The sequence below is a fragment of the Felis catus genome, chromosome A2 (assembly GCF_018350175.1).
Source record: "Felis catus isolate Fca126 chromosome A2, F.catus_Fca126_mat1.0, whole genome shotgun sequence".
NCBI lineage: Eukaryota > Metazoa > Chordata > Mammalia > Carnivora > Felidae > Felis > Felis catus.
In genome coordinates, this window is record NC_058369.1 from 13,774,453 (window position 1) to 13,799,163 (window position 24,711).

At 54.0% G+C, this 24,711-nt stretch overlaps 1 protein-coding gene across 1 annotated transcript in view; it reads right to left on the bottom strand.

Moving 5' to 3' along the window:
• Positions 1–24,711, bottom strand: part of ELL (elongation factor for RNA polymerase II) — a 75,237-nt gene that overhangs the window by 23,001 nt on the left and 27,525 nt on the right. Inside the window, exon 2 of the mRNA XM_003982080.6 lies at positions 4,902–4,949. Coding sequence (XP_003982129.1) covers positions 4,902–4,949 — 48 coding nt within the window. The remainder of the gene's footprint in view (positions 1–4,901; positions 4,950–24,711) is intronic.

Below are 24,711 nucleotides of genomic sequence, written 5' to 3' on the forward strand. Positions count from 1 at the left end.
GGGAAGGAGGAAGGCAGAGGGGAGGTTTGCTGGGAACCCGGTGTGGCCAGGTCTCTCGGCCCCATCCCCGCCCAGCACTACCACAGCCTGAGGACTCCTTTGGTTAACGGGCGGCTTTGCTGCTCCTCAGTGACGCTGGTTACCGGTTACCGGTCGGTGAGCACCGAGCAAGGAAATTCCCCATCTGGGCACGAACAGACCAGGAATGCATGGCTTTCTCTGTGCCAGCGAAGAGCTTGGCACACGTACCAGGATGTGGCCCGACAGTCAGCCCTGCTCAGCTGCAGCATGTGCCTCCTGGACCGAGTCTCGGCTGCCCCACGGGGGCCACCATGTGGCCCTCAGCTGGCCTGGGCATGCAGGTCTGGGTGCCTCTAAGGTCAGCCCTGACTCCAGGTTACGGGGGCAGGGGGAGTCACTTTAAACCTAATCGAGTGTCTGTGTACACAGACCCAGAGCAGCAGACAGGCTTGTCCTTCCTGGGCGGCCCTGACTGGGCGGCCCTGAGTGCCTCTGAGACCTGTGAGGGGCACAGGTCCCTGCCAGAGCCCTTTCACCTCCTCCTTTTTATTTATTTATTTATTTTGAGAGAGAGAGAGAGAGAGAGAGAGAGAGAGAGAGAGAGAGAGAGAGATTGAGAATGTGCACATGTAACCAGGGGAGGGGGAGAGAGAGAGGGAGAGAATCCCAAGCAGGCTCCGCACCGTCAGTGTGGACCCCGAGGCAGGGCTCAATCTCACGAATGGCGAGATCATGACCTGACCCGAAATCAAGAGTCGGACACTTAACTGACTGAGCCACTCAGGTGCCCCTCACCTCCTCCTCCTTTTGAAATCCATCCTAAGTGGGAACTGCCTCCCCTCCCCGCCCCCCCCCCCCCCCCCGCCCCGATCTGCAGGTGCAGGCGGGAGCTGTGAAAAGGCACATCAAGTCCTGGTGGCAAAAACTGGCGGGGGAAGGGCTCGATATTCCGTTCCGGTAAGAACAAGACAAACAGGTACGCACAGGAACCCAAACTCCAACTGACCAGGTTCTCTCTGGCCAGAGGAGGTTCCAGGCAACACTTGCTTTCTTAGTTATTTTCGCTTCCTAAAGAAGCCTCCGAATAAAACATGTTCTGGGTAAAGAGAACCACGGTTGTCCAGCTGAACTTGACTTCCAAGAGCAAAGCAGCCACTTCGGCCCAGGGGCACTCCCTCAACCCCAACACCAGGGTGCATTCTAAGCACCTCCCTGCATTCCAAGACCCGCTCTCAAGCCCTCACTCACCGAGGATGCTCAGAAGAGGGAGTGCACGCCCCTGCCCTCTGCTCAACCTTGGCACACAGATGGTTCCCGACTCTGCAACACCCCCTTTTAGAAATTTTTTAGACTGTTTTCAAATTGTCCCTGTGACAACACGACAACAAGCACCCTCGTGCCTCAATCGTGTGCACATCCCGGACTGCTCCTTCAGAGTTGGCTCCTGGACACACAGACAGAAATTGGTCAAAGGCTTTCGACCAGCCCTGCCAAACTTCATTCTAGAAACTGCAGCTCAGGCAAATGCCGCAACGCTAAACTGCCCTGGATACCACCCCTACTTCTCTTTTTTCGTCAACTGAAGAGTTTTGGGGTGGGGCTGGCCAGGTGGAGGTTTCTTTTCCCCTCTGGAGGCTGACTTTTCACCAGCTGTCAGACATTCACAGCTCAGAAGTGAACCCCAGGGGCACCTGGGTGGCTAAGTCGGTTAAGCGTCCGACTCCTGATTTTGGCTCAGGTCATGATCTCACAGTTTGTGAGTTCAAGCCCTACGTCAGGCTCCGTGCTGGCGGAGCCTGCTTGGGATTCTCTCTCTCTCCCTCTCTCCCTCAAAATAAATATAATAAACTTAAAAGGAAAAAAAAAAAGCGAGCCCCAGACAGCAGAGGGACCCAGATCAGCCAGCTCAGTGTCTGGGAGAGGGCAGGGAATGCAAACACAAACATGTACGTGGCAATGAAACGGAGATGAACACTTTGCTCTGGCGCACGACACCCTAGAGGCCAACACGCTACAAGTGAGAGACCTGGCAAATGCCATTAGTCACCCCAAGGAACTAGCCAACGCCAGGGCCCGGCCACACACCACAACCTCCTCGGGCAGGCCTGGCTCTCATGGTGCTTACAGGCATAGGCAGGGAGGCGACCAGGCCAGATCGGACTCCCACCACCTCGCCCCCAGGCAGCGCTCAACACTGAGGTCCTATGCTGGCTGTGCACACCAAGGGGGACATGCACTAGGGGCTGAGTGAGCTTGCTGTGGGCTGCAAGGACACTGGTTTTCCTAAGTCCGTATTACCCCCCACACACACAACCCCCAAGGCAGAGAGCCCATCACCTGGGCGAGGAGGCTGAGGGACAGTGAAAAGAACTGGCAAAGGCCCCTGAGCCAAGAGCCTACAGACCTTCAGCCTGTCAGCTTCATGGGCCTCTGGGAAAGACGGTCCTTGTCACGCTATGCAGAGCCTGGAACGTGGACTCAGCCCATGGACCACGAACACTGAATGGGCCTGCCCAGCCCCGCCCCTCTGGCCTCCCGTTCCTCTCTCTACCCAGCCTACCTCACTGGCCCCAGCCCCACCCTCAGCTATACACAAGCAGCTCAGCGACCAGGAGAGGTGGGAGGGGAGAGCCCAGGCACCCTGCCTCCTCTGGCAGCATGGTGACGATGCAGATGCGGCCTGGCCAGGAAAGCGTCTGCTGTGTGTCCGGCACCAGGCCAGGCCCCTCACACCTGGCAGGGAGTAGGGGATGCATCCCATCACTGCCCAGGAAGAGAAGGACGACGTCCAGACACGGAGGGCAGACCTAGTGCCTGACCCTTCACAGCAAGCAGGGAAAGAACAGCACCCCTCGTCTCTACCTGGCACAGCCCTCCCCAGGCTCACAAAGGGAAGAGTGGAGAGCTGTGGCCTGACTTGCCCAAAGCTGCGGCACAGGGCCTCTGTACCCTCAGAACCTTCTAGAAACTCTGTTACACATGAGAAAATCCAGAAGGAAGCAAAGGGGGCAAAGCATGATTCTGACTCTAAGGTGGCAGGACCCCTGACTCGAATGGATGTGGCCCTCAGGCTTTGCACAGAAATTTGGGTGACACAAAACATGGCCCAGGAGAACCTCATGGTGCTTCCGTGAGCGGCCGTGTGGTGTCCTGCTGACCAGAAAATGCTGCTCACAGGATAAGCCATGGCTTTTAGTGGCCCTTTCCGTGCATCTGCTTCCTCATCTTCCCGACTACAGAGAGTACAGCATGACTATTGGCCACCAGAGGGCACCATGGGGCCGGTCTGGCAGCAAGCCGAGGGAGCCCTGCCCCCCAACACTGACCTCTGCCCCTGGGGAAATGTCCCAGGGACAATAAAGGGAAGGCTGCCACAAGACTGATGGGACCAAAGAGAGATGCAGAAGTTCCAGAGGAGGAACTGGGGGAGCGAGGAGTCTGGGGCCTTTCAAGAGGTCTTGCTGACTTTAACTGGTCTTCGCAATAATGTCAGTTCAGTTCAGTTCACGTGTGCACCTGGCCAGGCCACAGGCCCCGGGGACATCATGAATGCTAATCTGGATGGGGGTATTCTGTAGATGTGGTGGCGTCCACAAGCAGCTGACTTTAAGAAAGTGACCCTCAATGGTCTGAGTGGGCCTCACCCAAACGGCTGAAGGCCTTAAGGAAACTGAGGTTTCCCTGAGGAGAAAGAAGGTCGCCTATGGACCACAGTGCCCATTCCTGCCTTCCCCATGGATGACTTTCAGCCTCACCAGCCCCACAACTATGTGAGCCAATGCCTTGCAATACATCTCCTTGTATCTTTGTATCTGTACACACAGACACGTGGATGTTCTAGAGGCTCTGTCTCTCTGGAGCACCCTGGCAGGTGTGCAGATCTTCTTAAGGAGGCAGCCGGCCAGCTGTCAGGTGGAAACTAACTGATTCAGACACTTGTGGCAACCCTTCAGATTAAAAAGAGAAAAAGAGAGAGACAGACAGACAGACAGACTTGCAATAAAGACCGCAAGAAAAACCAGTGTATCAAGGTATGTTTGGTGGGTGAGGGATTTGTGGGGGGGTGGGGGAGGGGGCGGGGGTAAGTCCTAACTAAGCCTTGGGAGGCAAGGATTGTGGCCAACTAATCCTTTCTTTTATTCTCCAATTTTTTTCTGTAAGGTGGTCATTTAGAATGCAATAAACACATTTCACAAAAAATGGGAGTGCTGAGTTTCTATACCTACCCCCTGGGCCAGCAGCCCAGTACCAAAATCAGGCACCCACGGTCCCAGGTCCAACAACAGAGACCAGCTTCCAGGGAGGCTACAGCTCCAGTCCCACTTGGCCTCTGGGACACCTCAGCTTTTTTGTTTTTAAATTTTTTTACATTTATTTATTTTTGAGAGACAGAGCACAAGTGGGGGAGGGGCAGAGAGAGAATGAGACACAGAATCCGAAGCAGGCTCCAGGCTCCAAGGTGTCAGCACAAGAGCCCGACGTGGGGCTTGAACTCACAAACCGTGAGATCGTGACCTGAGCTGAAGTCGGACGCCCAACCGACTGAGCCACCGAGGCGCCCCTAGGACACCTCCCTTTTGAATCAGCACAGAGATCAGATCAGTACGGGGGGCCCAGGAGTCATTGGCTACAGGAAGGAAGGGGGGACTCTGAGGGGCCACTGGACAGAGAAGCTGCATTCGCCCCAGACAGCCTCTAGGTGTGGCCCTGGCTGTGGGACCAACCTGGCAGGCCTCAGCTTGGCACAGGCCCTGGCCTGACACAGAGCCGGATGGGGCCAAAATGCTGCCCCCAGCCTGCCTCTGTGCCCAGCAAGCCATGACAAGCAAGACAGCACACTGGTCACAATTCCAAATACGATTAAGACAAAAAAGACTCACCCCTTGACTTCCCTGAAATCGGATTGACGGTCTCAGTGAAACAGAATCCTGCAAAAAAGAAAAACAGGAAAGTGTCATTAACATATCTGTAATCCAGGGATTTACTTCCCAGTTGTAGAAAGAGTAGTGTAAGGACAGTGCTTTCAGGAGAGGCAAGAGAAAACACACACACGCTGAAAATGCCAGGAAAGGTCACTGAAACAGAATTTTAAAAGATCGGCAGGAGTTCTCGGATGCTGTGGGGGCCAGGTATATAAGAAGTAAGAGTGGAGACACAGGCAGTGGGCAGTCCCTCACTGTCCTCCCCAAACCAACGTCAGCCCAGGCTGTCCTGCCCTGGAGACACCCTCTCAGAAGGGAACCACCATGGACAAGCACCACTGCCCAGAAGGCAGGCTGATGAGGTGATGTCCTCACCCCCCCCACCCCCCCACCCCCCCCACCAAACACCCTGCCAAGACAGGGCCCAATGCCTGCTCAGTTCCCACGTCACAGCTTCAGAGCAATTTGTCACCGAGCTTGGGACGGCGGAATTTCCAAATGTCACAAGAAAAAATATACTTAAAAACTCAAAATACTTGAAGCTTCAGCTATTCAGAGATCAGCCTTCTGTCAGAATTTCAGAAAGAACACGGGTCCAGATGGAGGGTCGCACCTCTCTTTCTCACCCATCTTGGGCCCCAAGCACCCACCTTCTGCACAGCAGATACCGCCCCACCGCGTGGTCCTAGTTTGTCACCACAACCCTCTCCCTCAGCCCCCAAACCCACCTGGCCTCTGTGCCCACTGTCCTCCCCAGCCTTCTTCAGACGGCAGGCAGGGTCTGGGCTCTCCCACCTCCAGTCGAGCCCCACCTGCAGTGAGGCGAGGCCCTCCCACCTGGCCCCCACACTCCCAGACACCAGGGGTCTGGAGTGGCTACCTGTCTGCTCCCCATCCAGCATGTCAGGCCACCGCAGGCCCTGGGGTGAAGGAGCTCTCCAGATTTGTGGAAAGAACCAGCCAACGGGGCACCTACATGGCTCAGTAGGTTAAGCGTCCAAATCTTGAGTTTGGCTCAAGGTCATGATCATGGTTCCTGAGACTGAGCTCCACACTGGGCTCTGGACTGACAGCATGGAGCCTGCTTGGGATTCTCTCCTTCTCTCTTTACTTCTCCCCGTCTATGCTCTCCCTCGCTCTCTTTCTCTCTCACTCTCAAAAAATAAACATTTAAAAAACCCCACTAATAACACAAAATGAAAAAAACAAACTAACAAACAACGGGCATGCTGGCCTCTCGGTGCCCATGGACCCATTAGCCGCTGGGGTGAGGGCTGCGGTTGTGTCGCAGACATGGCTCAGCCAGCATGGACCACGCAAGCCACGCATGTACCCCTGCCCTTTTTGTTTACCAGGAGCCCCTTCTTTACCCAAAAATCTCAAGGATTCTGTCATCGGGAGCAATTTGTCACTGACTGTGGTGCAGCAGAATTTCCAAACGTCCTGAGAGATCACACCGAGCACCAGCACTTACCTCCATGGGATCGGACACCCTAGAAGCTACCCTATACTTCCAAAGCACATCACCTCTCACTGCCAGGCCATCAGATATGGGATGTCCACCAGCCCCTTGTTCTGCTCCAGGACTAGAAACTAGCCCCTGCAGGCACAAGGCCCACTGCGCTTTGGAGAAAGGAGCCAGGCTTCCCCCAAAGCAGGCTCAGGACCAGCTGCCCCATCCTACAAACCACAACCTGACCCCCGCCTGGGCTGACGTTCAGAGAATGAGAAACACAGCCCCTGTGGGGTCCCCGGCCTGGCTGGGCTCTTGAAGACACGACACTTAGGCAGCCTTTGCTTGGAATCGGGTTAAAGAAAGAGACCAAAAAAGAAAACCCGCAAGCGGCCAATGAGCATGTGAGAAGCTAAGACTCATCAGTGAGGCGCAGGCTTTGTAGGGAGATACCGTGCACCTATCAGAATGGCTACAACAAAAAGGATGATACCCCAGACATTCATCTCTTGCTGGTGGGAGCACACAAAGCACAGCCACTGTGGAAAACGGTCTGGTAGTTTCTCAAAAGGTTAAACACAGTTACCACATGACCCCGAATTTCCACTCCAAGGCACAGACCCAAGAGAAATGAAAACATAGATCTACACAAAATCTTATCTATAAATGTGCACAGAATTACTCTTAATATCCAAAAGGCGGCAACAATCCAAACATCCATCAACTGGTGGACAAATTCCCGATGGACACAACATGTACAAACCCCCAAAGTCACTGGCTAAGTGAGAGTACCTCAACATGTGACATCCTGCAGGTATGAATCTGCTCATATAAATTTCTAAAACTAAAGAGACAGAAAGTCGATCAGTGAGTGCCTGGGCTAGGGGCGGGAGCGGCAGTGGCTGCAGATGTCGGAGGCAACTTCTCAGGTGGTGTGGTCACTCTCATGGACTCCACACCTAAAACGGGTACGTTCTGTGTGCTGTCGACACACCTCCATGATAGCTGTGACCTGTCCTCAGGCTCACGGAGGGTCTCTCTCTGAAGACTCCTGGGCTTTGAGCAACATCACCCGAACACAGAAGATTCCTGAACACCCAGGGGAGATACTCTGGTCTGGTAATCGTTTGCAGTGCAGGAGTGATATAAAGGAGATGGGAGTAAACGGCAGAAAACACAAAAGCACCACAGCAAAGGCGATGTTAAGACCGAGCGGTCCTACAGAGCTCTCTACCACCATCACCGGGTCATCAAAGGCAGGAAAGCAGGCTGTTCCTGGCAGAGGGAACAGCAGATGCAAAGCCCAGAGCAGAGGTGTGGGACGCCGCGGTGCACCCCCCCGGGTCTGTTAGTCCAGACCCCCCCACAGGAGTCAGCCAGGGACTAACTCTAGTACCGTGTGTGTCTGTTATCAACACAGGGCAAGGTCTGTGTCCTCCAGGGGCTTGGGGGACAGGGGACATGACAACGGTGATGCTAGGAGTCTGGATATAGAGTAACAGTGGGGAGGAACTAGAAAGAGTGCACCTCCCTGGGAAGAATTCCACCAGGGCGGCCCCAGAAGTTCCTGGCTGACAACCAGCACCCACGCCAGCTGGTGTGGTGGGCCACCCTCCCCCTGGACCACATGCTCCCCGTGGGCCATTTAGTGAAGCATTTAACCGGCTTGGTTGCGGTCAAGCAAGTTATCCGGAAGACTCCTTTCTTGCAGTCACTCATTTCCCAAGGGCAGTGGCTTCACCCATTGGAGACGTTAGCAGAGAGGCCTGAAAACCCAGGCTTTCTTGACAATGCCAAGCGCATGCCCCCATGTGACGAGGCTGTCACCACAGAACCAGACTCCTGGCTATACGGGCTCTCATGGTGTCTCCTCCCTCCGGCAGGAGCACCAGACCCTTCTTGTCAATAGCAGAGCAATGCACTCACGCTATCACATACACACTTGGGTGACTCCCCACAGGCCCTGTCTAGAGCCACTAACAAAAAGAGGCTCCAGGACAAGACCCATCAGAGTTCCGCCCGCCCCGTGCAGGCAGGGGAAAGGGGCCCCACCTGGTAAGACATTAGAACGAAGGGAGAAGCAGCACCTCAGTGCCCTCACATTCACTAGATGACAAAGTGTATTCTAACGGCACTCAGGCCACGCTATCCAACACTGGACAGCCAGTCACAGCCACAGCCACACTTAGGGCCTGGTAGGGCCCACCCTTGGTAATCTGGGTTAATAAGGCTCCCTGAGCCACTGCGGCTCTTACCCATCAGCTCCTCCACCCCAGGGCAAACCACCTTGACTGTTTTTGTTTTTGTTTTTTATTTATTTTGAGAGGGGGAGAGAGCCCGCATGCATGCAGGGGAGGGACAGAGAAAGGGAAAGAGAGAATCCCAAGCAGGCTCCACGCTGTCAGCGCAGAGTCCGACGTGGGGGGGCTCGATCTCATGAACCATGAGATCATGACCGGAGCTGAAATCAAGAGTTGGACATTTAACCGACTGAGCCACCCAGGTGCTCCTACCTTGACCTTTTGTGCAGACTTTCCACACGGGGCACCTGCTGGCCACTGTGCACCCCACCCCTCCGCCTTAAGATTTCCAAGAAGAAACCTAGGTGCCAGCCAGGCCACCTCTCCACGGGCTGCAGGAATTCGGTTTTGGAGTGTCCTCTATACTGGCATGTGACCATCCCACCTGCCACAAACTCCCAGCTCAGAGACCCAGCAACATTTTAATGAAGCACAACAAAATGAAAATTGTTGCAAGAAGGTTTTAATTTTACGGAATTTTGTAAAGGGTTCTAAACTGTACTGAAACCTCGTGTGTGTCTCCAACATCCACGAAAGTGGCCTTTGGCACACATTATTTTGCCCGGGGAGGGGGGGTGATACTTGCAATGAAAATCTGTTTTTAGATCAAAGTATGGGTTTTATTCTTCTAAAAGGAAGTTCTCAACTACTTACTGTAAAGCAAATACACTTAATTTGAATGACTCAAAGCACATCTAGCCTGTCACCTCCAAGAACCTACTAGAATAAAGCTGGCTGCATCATTCAGCAGTTCTTAACCCTCCCTCTGAGTCAGGTTCAGGGTGGGGCAGGTAGGCTGAGGGGAACCCCAAATGCTGTGCACCCCTGTGGAAACCCCAACCACTGGGTCAAGTCACATTGACAGAAGTGGCTTTCAGCATGTGGGGCATCGCCCCGGCTTCCTCCCTCTGCCGTCTAACAAAGAGGTGCAACCATCTGGGCTTCTTCCCACTCCAACCAGCAAGCTGCAGCAGACACCAACGTGGACCCCCACTTGGAGGTCACTGGGTGTCTGCTGGGTACACTGGGGACACAAGACCCAGCAAAGGCCTGCTGCGCCTGACCCCCCTGGGCGGCCAACGGCCAGCGGTAGCAGGAGCAGCCACAGCTTTGTTCGCACCAGCAGTGCCGCATGCCGCGCGCAACAGAAAGGCCTGCAGGTCTGAAGCTGGCTGTTCCCAAGGGCTCCCAGGGAAACACGGGCCGGGCAGCCTCAAGGCCCTAGGCCAGCAACTTCCAAATTCCTACAGGCAACAACACACACCCAAAGCCGAAGATCCAACACCTGAGAACGGCATGCCTGCACTTCCCCCTCACTTAGCAGCCTCCATGGCTGGTGAAGGCACAGAACTCAGTGCCATCCGGAGGTGGAGCAGCAGGGGACGAGGGCACACGCACACCAAAACATGTCCTACAGGTCACAGGCAGAGAGCTAGCTGCACTTTGGGCTTGTCATCACTAAACTCCACGACAAACCTCAAGTCACAGGGAGGGTCAAATGACTTGCCCACACCCACAAGGGCAGGATTCAACCCTGCCTGCCACCACTAAGGCCCACGTTCTCCGCGGTGGGCGATACACAGCTGCAATCTCCTTTCTTCCGAGCCCTTTAGGGGCACGCGGGCTGACCACGAAAGGACCCAGCCAGGTCCGCTGCAGTCACCTCTGGCCTTCTGTCTAGGGATTCTGGGGTTCAGGCCAGTGATTCATGCCCTCCACTCCACTGACAGGAGGTTGGCCTTTCCTCTTTGGGAGGCCACAGTGGGCCACCCGAGTCCAGGGAACATTTGCTGGAGGAACAGAAGGGCAAATGAACAGACGGCAATCTCCTCAAACCCTCTCAGCCCTTCACAAGCAGACACTTACATAAGAGGCAGATAGACCATCTGGGTCCAGACATGCCACCTACTGGCAACAACAAGGGTGGTGGACAAAGAACATCCAACAACAATTTTCGGACAGGGGCACGGGCAGCACTAGCCAGAGATGTGCAAGAGAAGGGAAACAGCTAAGGGAGTCTCTGACTGTCCAGCTCACTGCCTCAAGAAACTTGCCAGATCACAGGCGGGGGAGGCTGAAGGGGCTGGATGTGTAGACAGAGGCCCATGGAGGAGGGGGCAGCGCGGAAGGATTCTCCTGGAGCCTGCACAGGGCCCTGAGCCGCTGCCCACAAAGGCTCAGGGGCACTTCCCAAGGCAGGGCCCCCAGGATGTGGCCTGGGACATGCCATATGTGGCCAGTCCAGGGGAGTCCTCGCTGCACCCTGCTAGGCAGTGGAGCTCAACTAATCCTCTTCTCTCAATTCCCCTTACTAAAAAAATCTCAGAAACAAGCTTCCGTGGGATCAGCTGATCCACCACTAACCAAAGTGCCTGTCAGAGGCCACAGCAGAACCAACACGCTTCAAGAAAGACAACGAAACCCAGCACACAACCCCATGGAATTCACAACACTCAGTATCCAAAACCAAAGCCTCCAGACATGTTGAGGCTATAGGAGAATGTGACCCCCTAACACAAGAGAAAATGCAGCCAATGGGAACAGACCCAGAAAGGCCAGAGACGATGGAACTGATAAAGGCTTTACTTTAGAGCAACCATTATATATTAAAAGTGTTCAAGGGCTGGGGTTCCTGGGTGGCTCAGTTGGTTGAGCGTCTGACTTCGGCTCAGGCCGTGATCTCACAGTTTGTGGGTTCGAGCCCTGCATGGGGCTCTGTGCTGACAGCTCAGAGCCTGGAGCCTGCTTCGTACTTCGTGTCTCCCTCTCTCTCTCTGCCCCTCCACCACTCACGCTCTGTCTCTCAAAAATGAATAAACATTAAAAACATTTTTTAATTAAAAAAATGTTTAAGGACTTAAAAGCAACTTGAACTGGTGAGAAGAGAAATATGAGGCACAAGAAGAGAGCCACACGGAACTTCTAGGGCTGAGAAATGCAATATCTGGAAAGAAAAACTCACTAGGAAGGATTACTATTAGGCAACGTGGAAGAAAAAAGTTATGAACCTGATGACAAACTAACACACACTATCCAAAATGAATCACACACAGGAAAAAAAGTCTATGGAAAAGTGAATACAGCCTTGGTGAACTTCGGGACAATGGTACCAAGAGTTCCAACATATGCATAACTGGTATCCCAAGAGAATGGTATCTGAAGAAGTAATGGCCCAGATGTGAGGAGCACAATAATTCAATAGATCCAAGAAGCTCCAGACGGAAAACAAAGAACCATGTCACAGCATACCATAAGCAAATGAGCATGACTGCTGACTGACATGCTATGAACCAAGAAGCAAAGATAAGACTCACAAGGCCCAGTATCAAAAAAAAAAAAAACAAGCCTGGAGACCGGGGAAGGACATCTGTAAAATACTGAGGAAGAATAATGCCAACCCAGAATTCCTTATCCAGTGAAAAGAGAAGGGGAAACGAAAACTTGTGCAGACAAAGGCTGAGAGAATCTTTGCAGTAGATCTGCACTGCAAGGAAGATTCTGAAAGTCCTTCAGGAGGCAGGAGAATGACACCAGACGGGCCCGTGGCTCTGCACAGAGGGTAAAAAGCACCGGGTTACAGGGAATGTGTGTATGAACATGAAAGACTTGTTCTCATTGTGATATTTCCAGAGAAGACAATGGGGGGAGGGGGGGGGACACCTGGCTGGCTCAGTCAGTTGAGCATCAGACTCTTGGTTTCAGCTCAGGTCATGATCTCATGATTTGTGAGATGGAGCCGTGCACTCTCAGTGCAGAGCCTCCTTGGGATTCTCTCTCTCTCTCTCTCTCTCTCTCTCTGACCCTCCCCCCATGCGAGAGAGCATGTGTGCACACATGCTCTCTCTCTCTCTCTCTCAAAATAAACATCTTTTTAAAACTGGCTTAAACAAAAAAAAAGAAGAAGACAATTGACAGCTCAAGGCACAAATAATGATAATGCACAGAATTTGGAAGTGTAGCCTTAAAAGGGTGGCAATGAGGGGCACCTGGATGGCTCGGTCGGTTAAGCTTCTGACTTCAGCTCAGGTCATGATCTCGTCGTCTGTGAGTTCGAGCCCCGCGTCGGGCTCTGTGCTGACAGCTCAGAGCCTGGAGCCTGCTTTGGATTCTGTGCCCCCCTCTCTGCCCTTCCCCTGATTGTGCGTGCGCTCTCCCGCTCTCTCTCTCTCTCTCAAAACTAAATAAACATTAAAAAATTAAAAAAAAAAAGTGGCCATGAGGCACAAGGACTGGGGTGGGGAAGATGGAAGCAAACCTGAGGCACAAGGTTAACTGGAGGGCCGCGCTCTCAGTGCCAAGCTAACCCTCACCTCCCTTGAGCCCAGGCCTTGGGGGAATGGAGTAGCCAGACTCTGCACCTTTGCCTGCTGGACACGCTGGCCGTGCACCTCCAGCCCGGCTGACCACTTACCCCTCTATGCACTCAAGGGGCATTTCCCGAGTCCCTCGAGTCCCAGGCCATGCCTCACAGAGCATGGCATGCAGGGCAGGACAACTGGACACAGGCCACCCACCATGGGGCCACGATTACACACAGAAGGATCCAGTGAGGGAACCGGTGCACACGGCAAGAGGGCAGACCTGAACCAGGGTGGCAGAGGCTGGCGCGGAGATGCTGAGCAGCACAAGAGCGGCCCTGGGTGGGAAGACGTGGCGCAAATGGAAGTCCGCGGCGGTGTGATGGGCACAGGGCTTCCCCCGGGGCTTGTGGACCCCCGACAAGGTGTGGCACCGACAGTGCGGAGCAAGCGGCCAGAGCCCCGTCAGAGATGCCTTCACAGCAGGACCAGCGGTCACCCTCTGGACCCACCTGGCCCGGCCGCCGGCAGCTGGAACACCCTGGCAGTGCATGGGCTCACCATGCTACCATGGCCCGTCACTGCCTTCCGGCTGGCTGCTCCCTGCAGGGGACAGCATGGGGCCAGGGACACACCATTTGTGAGGGGAGCCCTGTCACCCTATTACCTCGCCTACTCAGCAGGACAGAAGGCGGACATGCCAGGGAAGGTCCAACAGACTAGCCCGGGTGCTGCCCATTTCCCTGTTGCCTTGGCAGCTTTTGGGTCATTCCCCAGACTGTGATTAGCAAGTTATCAGGTAACACGACTTCCTATGACAGTCTCTAGGACACACCTGTCTGCATGCATCGCGCTCTGTAAGCGTATGGGCTGCACTTCAGGCCAGCAATGCTACACACAACACCTCCAGTCTCTGCAGACCCTCTGAGGGGTCACGTCATTCCCACCACAGGCTCAGAGGTCATACCCTTCCCCAAGGCTGAGCAGCCCAGTGACTGCAGCAGGCGTGGAGGGGGGTCTGGGCCCTTGAGAGCCCCACCCCAGCTGTGGCCCTATCAGGACCGAGCGTAGCAGAACACCATCTCCTATTAGGCATCTGCGGGGTCTGAAACCAGGAGTTCGTTGGGACAAGTGTCGCTGTGCTTCGGCCAGGAGCCCAGGGTGAATCAGGAGGCCTGGCAGGGGTGGGCAGCGAGGAGGCCTCACTACAGAGCACACTGCAGTCTTCCGGCCCCAGGCAGCTCCTGCGGGTGTGATAAAGATGGTGATGCAGGTACGAAGAAACAGGCAGCGTGCAGGGCAGGGCAACAGGCCGCCCCACAGGAGGAGGCATGGATGCTGCCCACGGCAGGCCCCTTCACGCCAGGACCGGGACAGGGAGAGTCAGAACTTCACCGTGGCCAGAATCCCCCTTTTTCTCCCCATGGAGAAGAGTACTTCTTGGGTAAAGCAACAGGAAGTGTTTACGAAATCCACCTCCAGGTCCAGGAGGCACACTAGGTAGGCACTGAGTTACATTCAGGGTTCTTAACCAAGTGATTCTGCCCCGGGGGACATGGGCAACGTCCAGAGACATACTTGGCTGGGGAGGAGGGCCCTCCTGGTCTCTGGAGCATGGAGGCCAGGGATGCTGTTCAACACCCCACAAGGCCCACAACAGGCTAACTCCAGAGTGATCTGGCCCCAGACGTCAGCAGCGGTGCCGAGGCAGAGAAGCCCTGAGCTAACTGCTGTCGTGAGGAAAGCAAAGGGGAAAGCAATTGTCAGAGCAGAACGTGGGCCAGAACGTGGGCTATTCCACGGGACAAATGACCTGGTTTCTTCAACAGATGGATGGCACAAAAGGAAGAAGGACGGAGCGCTATAAATTACCAGACTTGACACACACATCACGTGTGGGTCTGCGTGGACCCAGCCACGTGAAGGCAGCCTGCAAGGGTGCCTGGGGCTGCGTCTCAGGTGCTCTCACTGAGCTGCATAAAGACTGTCTGAAAAAGCCAGTTCCGTTCTGTAAACATTCAACTCAGTCACTGAAAAAGCCAAGGGTGCGATGAAAATATGACCGGGATTATTTTACAAAAACTCCAGCAAAACTAAACAAAGTCGGGGAGGGGAGTCTTGGGGAAGAGTTGAAATGAGAAGGGTCAGGCACTCACAGAGGGCAAGGTTGGGAGATGGCATGGGGCCAATCGTTGTTCTCATCTCTGTCATTTCTTCACGTTAACATTCCCATGTGAAAGGTCTGTTATTTTTAATTTTAAGTTTATTTATTTCGAGAGAGAGAGGGAGTGCAAGTGGGAGAGGGGCAGAGGGGAGGGGGAGAATCCCAAGCAGGCTCCACGCTGTCAGCGCAGAGCCCCACGCGGGTCTCGATACCGCGAACTGTGAGATCATGACCTGAACTGAAATCAAGAGTTGGACGCGTATCTGACTGAGCCACCCGGCACCCCCATGTGAAAGATTTAAAACAAAAAGTGCACACATACAAGCCCTCCCACACCACACAGAATGGACACGGGGCAAGGCCAGCAAAACGGACAAGCACCGAGTCTGCACGTCATCTGGGGAAGAGGGGCAGGGCCAGCAGAGGTAAGACAAGTGAGGACTGGTCTGACCTGGACACAGCCCCAGGACGTCTGCCACTGGCCTTGCATAAGCAGCAGCACCCAACGCCGCCCCTCCCAGTTCCGGAGTGCCAACTCTTCCTGGGGAAACACGCTCCCTGTAATCTACGTGGCCTGACCCTCGTGACGCAGGGCCACCTGTGGAAAATGACCAAAAAGGAGGCATCTGTTCTTCCCTAAAGCCTCTGTCTGTAGGACTCTGCAAACACAAGTGAAGTGCACCAGCATTTCTTTGGGGCTGTGATCAATCAATCCTCTCCTGAGCAGTATGTGGCCAAGAAAGGGGGCAGTTAAGTCCTGAGAAAAGGCCTGGCTGCAGACCTCCTGGCAACCGTTCCCACCTGCCCCCCCTCCCCCCCCCCCCCCCCCCCCCCCCCCCCCGCCTCTTTCCAGTAAAGCACAAACAATTGGGAAACTCTTTTCAAGGAATCCTCCCTGCAACTTCCCGGCAGATTCTGAGCAGGATGCCGAGGCTGTGGAAAGTTTAGACAGTGTCTGTGGCCGTGAGGGGCCATTTCCATGAAGTACAAACAGGGAGAATGGCGGCACATTCATCACTGCGTGGAGGGACACGTAAGAGCAAGAAGAGATTCCAAGCAGCCAAGAGCCAGGTGTAAATCGGGACCCACACAGTAGCCAGCACAGCAAATATTTCTACCTAAATTCATGGACGTGCACAGAAAGTTTGAGGATTAGAAAAAAAGATGCAAATCACCTGAAACTGTGACCTGGACAACCCCCCCCCCCCCCCCCCCCACTCCCGTGTGTTTTGCTTGATCTTCTTGGGTCAGCAAATAAAGGCAGACCAGAAGGACCACCTTCTTTCCGCGGAGATTCCCATGTGCCCATCCATACTCCAACTCCCCACCATGCCCGGTCCCTGGCGATCGCCAATCTGTTTTCTCCTTTTCCAGGTTATGTATATGGAATCATGCTGTATGCGTTTCCTGTGACCACGATAACAAATCACCACAAACTTGGTGGCTGAAAACAAGAAAAATGTATTCCCTCTGTGTCCTGGAGCCCAGAAGTCTGAAATCAGTATTCCACAGGCTGAAATCCAGGGGTGTGCAGGGCCACACTCTGTCCAGAGGCTCTAGGCAGTGAGCCTTTCTCGCTTCGTCCAGCTTCTTGGGTCTCTGGGCATTCCTCAGCTTGTGGCCACATCACCCCAATCTCTGCCTCTGTGGTCACACGGCCTTTTCCTCTGTGTCAAATCTCTTTCTGCCTCTTTCTTACAGGGTTACTCGTGATTACGTTTAGAGCCCACCCAGATAATTCAGGATGATCTCCCCACCTAAAGATCCCTACCTTAATCCCATCTGCAAAATCCTTTTTTCCATCTAAAATCACATTCACAAGCTCTAGGGGTTGAGTCTTGGACACCGATCAGACCCCTATCCAGCTGACCGCACACACTTCGCAGAATGCCTCCGAGATTCACCCGTGCTGCTGTCTCCAAAGTCCATTCCTTTTTACCGTTGTTAACCTACTGTATTATGCCAGCGTGTTCATCCGTTTGCTGACTAAAGGACACAAGGCTCATCTCCTGTTTGAAGGACTAATGCATAAAGCTGCTATAAACATTCACATATGGGATTTTGTACGGACACGAGTTTTTGTTTCACCCAGGAGCACAACTGGGGGTCCTATGGCAAGTGTCTGTTTAACCTTATGAGAAATGGCCAAATTGTCTCCCAGAGTGGCCACATTCCCACCAGCAATGCGGGGAGTCCAGGGGCTCCCTATCCACACCAGCATTTGGCATCAGCTGTTCTACTTTAGCCACTCTCATAGGTAGGAAGTGGCAGCTCGCTGTGGTTTCCGTTCGCACTTCCTTATTGACTAATGACGTGGAGCATGTTTCATGGACTAATTTGCCATTCTTTCATCCTCGTGGTGAAGCGGTACAAAGCTGCAATGCGTTTTTAAAAACTGGGTCGTTTTCTTAGTATTGCATTTTGAGAGCTCTTTATATGTCTGGATACAAGAGTTTTATCACGCGAGTTTTGCAAAATCTCTCCCAGTCCTTGGCCTTTTTATTCTCTTCCCAGTCCTTCAAAGAGAAGTTCTTAATTCTGATGAAGGGGCACTTACCAATTTTTTCTTTCATGGGACTTGTTCTTTGGAGTTATAGCTAGCTACCCCTTGGCTTTTCTGAAATAGTCCTGTTTTATGAAAATCTAAATCGCCATTCTTACCAACGTTCCCTTCCTTTCCCAAAAAAGAAGCTGTAGGGAACTGCCAGGTCCAGCCCCCTCGGCCCAGTCCCCGCTGAAGTGTTTCTCTCAGATGCTCGTGTCTGCACACTCCCTGGATCACGACCCTGGATGCTCCCTGGATGCTGACCACTTGGACACCGTCTGGTTTCGGCCTTATGACCCTGGCGGGTTGGGCCAGGTACCGTCCTCCCACCACACCCGCCCTTTGCCCTGAAGTACAGCTCTCACTACTTCAAGGCCTCCATACTGGTACAGCCAAGTTGGGCCTGGGCCACACGGGGCCAAGATCATTCCCCCGCGGGGTTCCCTGTGTCCCCTCGTGTATCGGCCAACACAACCACCCTTAGGTGCCCAAAGCGGTGGCCCTACAGACGGGACACTGAGTGAATCAGCACATAGGGTACATCAGGACACAGGAAGTGCACAAGGACCCATGGGGCATGGTCGGGCGCATGCTCTGCTCACATGAGGGTGGGCAGCATCTGAACCCTGACCAAAGCGGGTACTGCATGGGCTCGCTGGGCACAGGCTCTGCACAGAAACTGCAGCCAAATCGAACACAACAACTTGTGGTATCTCGGCTGGCAGCCATCATGAAGCCCCTTCTTCAACTATCCAGACATCAAGGTTCCCACTGTTACAACTGAGGAAAATGAGGCAGAGAGAGAAGACACGGCTGCTGGAGGTCACAGGTGGGGCTGGGGTTCTCTGAGCTGTGCAACCCGCGCCTGGGCCTGGGCCTGGCCCTCTTTTCAACACCTCTGTCTCATTATTTCATCTTTCCCATCTGCCTTTCCTCAACGAGAAAAAGTAAGAAGCCGCCCTGCCTCGATCCTTGCTGCACGCCCCCAGGACACACAGCCCACAGTGCTGAGCACAGCTTGTGCAGGGGCCAGGCCCACACACCGGACCCGACCCCTCTGTCCCCACGGTGGCCAAGGGCCGAACCTCCAATCTCATCGCTCCTGGGACCTGAGACTCCCCTGTCTGGGCACGAGCCAACCTCGGGAAGGTACATCCTTGGCCTCTTCTCTCTCTCTCTCTTTCTCGCCTCAGTCCAGGAACACAGGAAACGCAGATACACGAGCAAGAAAGCACACAGAGCACTTTGCACCAAGGCTCTTCCGCCACAGCCTCATGAGGAGCCCGAGTGCCGAGTGGGCTTCTTCTGTTTTTCTAACTCGACTAACACTCATCATACCAGGCACTGAACTCCGTGTCGAACTTCACTCCGCCCAGAGCCGGTGGGCAGGAGTGGGGAGCATGACAGCTCCACTCCCCACACAGCTGAGAGAGGATCGAGTGACAGTGGAGGAAGCTGAGGGCCTGACCTAGGTCACGGGGTCCTCTGGGGCACAGCCTGGGATTCGGGCTGCCCAATGTTCCACATCTCACGGTGGGCTCGGCTTGCTTGTCTCCCGTCTCATCACTGCCCCCTGCAAAGTGCCACCAACTTGCCTCTGGAGACGCAGGCCCAAATCACAGACAGATTAAAGCCCTGGCTGCAAACTCAGATCTCTCTTCCCTTTGGGGTGCAATGGTACCCCACGGCCTCTGGCCAGTGCCCACTGAAACATCACCCTCCTACATCCCTGTCACACACACATGACCTGCAGCTGGGAGCTACCAGGTCAGGGACCTTACCCAGCCTCAGCGCTCAGTGTGGATCCAGCCTCGTCACCTGGGCACGCGTCCTGAATCCACAGCCCCTCCACCCCCTCCATCCCCAGTAAGCCTCTGGGTGACGCCAGCCTCCAACCAGCCTGAGTATCAGCTCCAGGCCGTGCTCAGCACCCTCTGCCCCCTTTATCAGGATACCAGAGTAAATCCTAACTGCTCAGGAACACAGAGAAGGCCGACCCTGCCATCTGCCACCTGGGGCACTGGGAACAGGGGCTGCCTCTGAGCAGAGCCAGCCTGTATGCAACTGGGCCAAGGAGGCTGCCTCTGCCATAAGGCTGGTTCAGACACTTGACCTGGGACCACAGGGAGAAGTTCACCTGGGAAACCCCTTCCAAGAGCTCAACAGACAGCCTGAAGGCTTTAGGGGAAACGTGTGGACAAGCCAACCTCTCCAGAGAGCTCAGTCACCCTCTCTCATTCTAGAAGCTCTAATATTTTGAGCCAGAACATTCCAACATCTCAAAGAGGTGTCAAAATTGTCTGGGGCTCAGGGCCCACCCACACGGCAGTTCTGAGTCCCTCAGTCACTGGCAACACGCTCTTGCTGACATCAGAGGGAGGGCACCGGGCCCAGGGCTCGGCCAGGGCTACTCTCTAATGTGCCGACAGGAGGAGAGCAGAGTGGATGTGATCAACGCGTGTGAGGTGGTTACACTGGGCAGTGAAGCTGCAGAAGGCCGACCCCGCTGCCTTGAGCCCATGTCTTCCTTCTTCTGGAGGAGTGTGCAGGCACCATGCAGGGAACCAGGCTTGGGGTTCCGGAGTCAGGCTCACAGCAGCCAACTAGCTCAGATATAGGCCCTTAGTTACTAGCTGCACATCTCAGAAAAGCTCTCACCCTCACTAGGTCTGACGCAAAGCGTGCTGCATGAAATCCATGTATTTCTAACTTTGGAGAAGCAGAATCTGACCTGGCCAAGGTCGTGCCAGGCTAGGTCCCGCAGGGAGGCTCCAGGACCAAACGACACCCTGTGTCCTGCACCCACAGAGCGTCACCAAGTCTCCTCAATGAGGTCCCCTGTGGTTGCCAGGCACTCAGGTTTCATCACTATTAGAGCCAAGAACAGATCAGTCCCTTCAGATCCTGGCTTGGCTTCCAACGGGCCCCATTGTTAGTCTTTGGGACAACAAGATCCTCTATCACCTAGATAAACAGAATGGACCTTCCTGGAATAATCTGGACTTTCAGACTCTGGATGCCCAGGAGCTGTGGAGCCCAGGGGGACAGAGCCCATCTACCCATCCGGCTATACTCTCAGCCACTGGCTTCAGACCTATTCCAAGAAAGGCCCTCTGCCTGCTACTCCCACCTGATGCTAAGTATGGCCCTCTCTAAGCACTGACAGTCTGGCTGAAGGAGCAGGCATCCTCAGCTACCCTCCATCTGAGGGCACCTGGCAGATGAGCAGTGAGCGAAGTCTGTCCCACCCTGCTTCTCTCTGCACGTCAGCTGCCACCTGGCTCCCATGACACAAAAGGATCAGCCCTGTTGCTGGGTTAAGTCATGCATAAGCATCCCCCAAGACCCACCAACTGAGTACTCCCTAGAGAGATGACCATCCATTAGAGCACACTGCCCATGAAAAATGGTGCCAAACCGGGCTCATCCTGCAAAGCACACGGGGCAGCAGTGCCCGTCCATCTCTCGTGTGGTGAAGGCAGAGGGCAGCATGTGCTCTGCCAGGTGTCTAGTGCCCACCTACCCTCCGAAGCCTGACCGCGGGGACCCCCTGTGTACACGGTCACGCCTTTCCGGGGCCAACTTCAGGCAGATGAGGAAACTGAGGCTCAGGGAAGCCAACCAACTTGCTCGAGGTCATCTGCTCAGTAAGCAGCAAAGCACGCAGCACTCGAACCCAGGACTCCCTCAAATAAGGAGGGAGCAGGCCCTCTACTACGTGGGATGTGTCTTTTCTCCTGGTCGCCTTTCTTCCACATCAGCAGGGTCATGCTACTCTGGACGTGCCTGCTTCCCTCCCAAACCGGCTGCCCAGCATCCTCAACTGGAGCTATGCGGAGTGCTCCCCACTTCTGCAGGTCTGCTGTCCTTAACCCGCCTGCTGGGGAAGAGTCTTGCTCTGAAAACACATTCGTGTTCAGCCAAAAGTCTGAAACTGTCATAGGCCTTTTTACAGAACGTTTTGTCACCTGCCTAAAAACAAAAGCGACTGATCTCAGCTCAAAGTGACAAGATGAGCATCACATATTTGCCAAGAGCTGATGCGTCCCAGAAACCAGGAGGCAGCTCAAGTTCTGCTGAGTGAACTGCAGACCCAGGTAAGAGCAGTGTAGGTGTGCGCGAGGAGCCCCTTCTAGGAGCTGCAGCACAATCCTAGGAGCTTAGAAGAAGCTGAAGCTTGTTTTGCTTTTCTTTCTTTTCTGTTTCTCCTTTCTTTTCTTTTCTTTCTTTTTTCTTTTCTTTTCTTTTCTTTTCTTTTCTTTTCTTTTCTTTTCTTTTCTTCTTTCCTTCCTTCCTTCCTTCCTTCCTTCCTTCCTTCCTTCCTTCCTTCCTTCCTTCCTTCATTTTTTTTAAACTCACAAGAACCTTTCTTGGTTCTCTCTCATTTTTAAAAAAATTTAAAATGTTTATTTATTTGGTTTTTTTTTGGGGGGGGGGGTGCAGGAAGAGAGGGAGACACAGAATCCAAAGCAGGCTCCAGGCTCTGAGCTGTCAGCACAGAGCCCAACGTGGGGCTCAAACCCACGGACCGTGAGATCATGACCCAAGCCGAAGTCGGATGCTTAACCGACTGAGCCACCCCAAGCACCCCAAAAGTATTTAAAAAAATTTTTTTTAACGTTTATTCATTTTTGAGAGAGAGAGAAACAGAGCATGAGCGGGGGAGGGACAGAGAGAGAGGGAGACACAGAATCTGAAGCAGGCTCCAGGCTCTGAGCTGTCAGCACAGAGCCCGATGCGGGGCTCGAACCCATGAACCATGAAATCTGACCTGAGGTGAAGTCAGACACTTAACCGACTGAGCCACTTAGGTGCCCCAAGAGTATTTCTTAAAGTATGTAAAATCAGACAATCTCACTGCCATGGCGAGGTCTGGGGAGAGCAGGGCAAGCCCGGGTGGACTCCAGGCTGGCCACCTCCCTGCTGCATTGATGAATGCTCACCCCTGCCATGCTCCCTCCTAAGTAGACCTTCTCACCTGCTGACACCCAGGCCTTGTGCCCCTTCCTAGCCAGCTCTTCCAGCTCGGGAGGGGGCCTCCGATCTTACACAAGCATCCATCGATTCTTGCCCTGCAGCCCCAAAGGACCACACTGCCCCCTTTATTGGTTCTCAAACCCAGCACTTATGATGCTGCGAACCCCATGCCACTGTCTAGGGCATTGCTCCTGGGATCCACCCCACTGACCTCTCAATGGAGAGCTCCTCGGACTTCCTACCAGGCACACTCACTCTGACCCCTGCCACCAGCTGAGGGCACCTCTCTGACCAACGTGCTAGAGTGGTCTCTCCTGGCCAGAAGGTGAGTCCTAGGAGGAGAGTACGTCCCATCATGGCTGATCTCCAGGGCCAACAGCCTGGCACCAGGCTGACAGAGGCTCGGGGCAGCCCTAGCTAGGCTGCGGGGCAGGAGAGACATGCCGCTTCCAAAAGCAGGGAATAAGCGCCACCACTCAGCTCTCTCTCCTAGACACGATCTGGAAATAATCCCAAACTCACAGAAAAGCTGCAACAGTGCAAAGAACACCCAAGAACATTTAAACCCCGCACTGACCTGCTGTTGCTTCCCAACCTGCCCACACGAGTACGTGGGTTTTCTCCCTGCCCACCCCGCCCGGCACACCGTCACATGCCAATTTAGGTACACGCACTGGCTTTCTTGAATCACCTGAGAGCAAGCTTCACACATCACCACGTTTCACCCATAAACACTTGGCACGCTTCTTAAAAGTAGAGGTATTCTCTCCCATAACCACATGGCAGCTGCCAGCCTCGTCATGCTCATTATTAACAGGACATCTCCCACCACGGTCCACCTTCCGCATTGCCACCTGGCTCAGTGGTGCCCTCACTTACTCTCCCTCTGGCAAGGAGACTGGCATACCGCGCTGAGCCACCCCATCTCGAAAGTCAGCTTTTTTTTTTTTAATTTTTTTAAGTTTATTTATTTATTTTGAGAGTGACAGAGACCGTCCAAGTGGGGGAGGGGCAGAGAGAGAGGGAGAGAGAGAGCATCCCAAGCAGGCTCTGCACTGCCAGCACACAGCCCGAGGGGGGGCTCACACCCACGAACTGTGAGATCATGACCTGAGCCGAAACCAAGAGTCAGACGCTTAACCGACGGAGCCACCCAGGCGCCCCTCGAAAGCCAGCTTTAATCTGGAAGTTTCTCAGCAGTTCTTTGACGTTTAGGCACTGGCATTTTGGGGTAATACAGGACACCACCCCTCTTCCTTACTAGAGTGTGCCACACTTCAAGTCTGCCTGATGCAACCCAGAATAAAACTCATTGTGTGCTCCATCCCCAGGCCTCGAGGTGACAGTGGCCCTCCAAGGCACCCCACCTTCAGCATATGAAGTCTGTCTGCCCTCATGGCTGTGAACACTGATCACCCAGGCAGGGCAGCCCTGCTCAGTCTACCTTCTCCCTGTGCAGCTCACAGCAGACACCCTCTCCCCACAAACAGTCCAGGTCCAACCCTGCCACATACAGCTTCACAGTTGTGGCCATAAAACCAAGTTCCTGTCTCATTGGCCTCAGCAGCCCATGGTAAGCAGGAGCCCTCTCTTCTCCTTATTCATTTATTTACATGCTTACCATCAGCAGTGTAATGGTTAAATTTATGTGTCAACTTGACAAGGCCAGTTGTTTGGTCAAATATCAGTCTAGATATTGCAGCAAAGGCTTTTTTTAGGTGAGAAAAACATTTAAATCAGTAGACTTTGAATAAATTACCCTCTATGGTGTGGGTGGGCCTCGTCTAATCAGTTGAAGGCCTTAAGAGCCCAAAAAACCGAGGTCTCCAGCCTCCCAGGTCTGCCCTGCAAATTTTAGACCTACCAGACCCCATGATCTCATGAGCTGGTTCCTTAAAAATAAGTCTCTCTTGGGGCATCTGGGTGGCTCAGTCGGTTAAGCATCCAACTTCAGCTCAAGTCATGATCTCGTGATCCATGAGTTTGAGCCCCACATCGGGCTCTGTGCTGACAGCTCAGAGCCTGGAACCT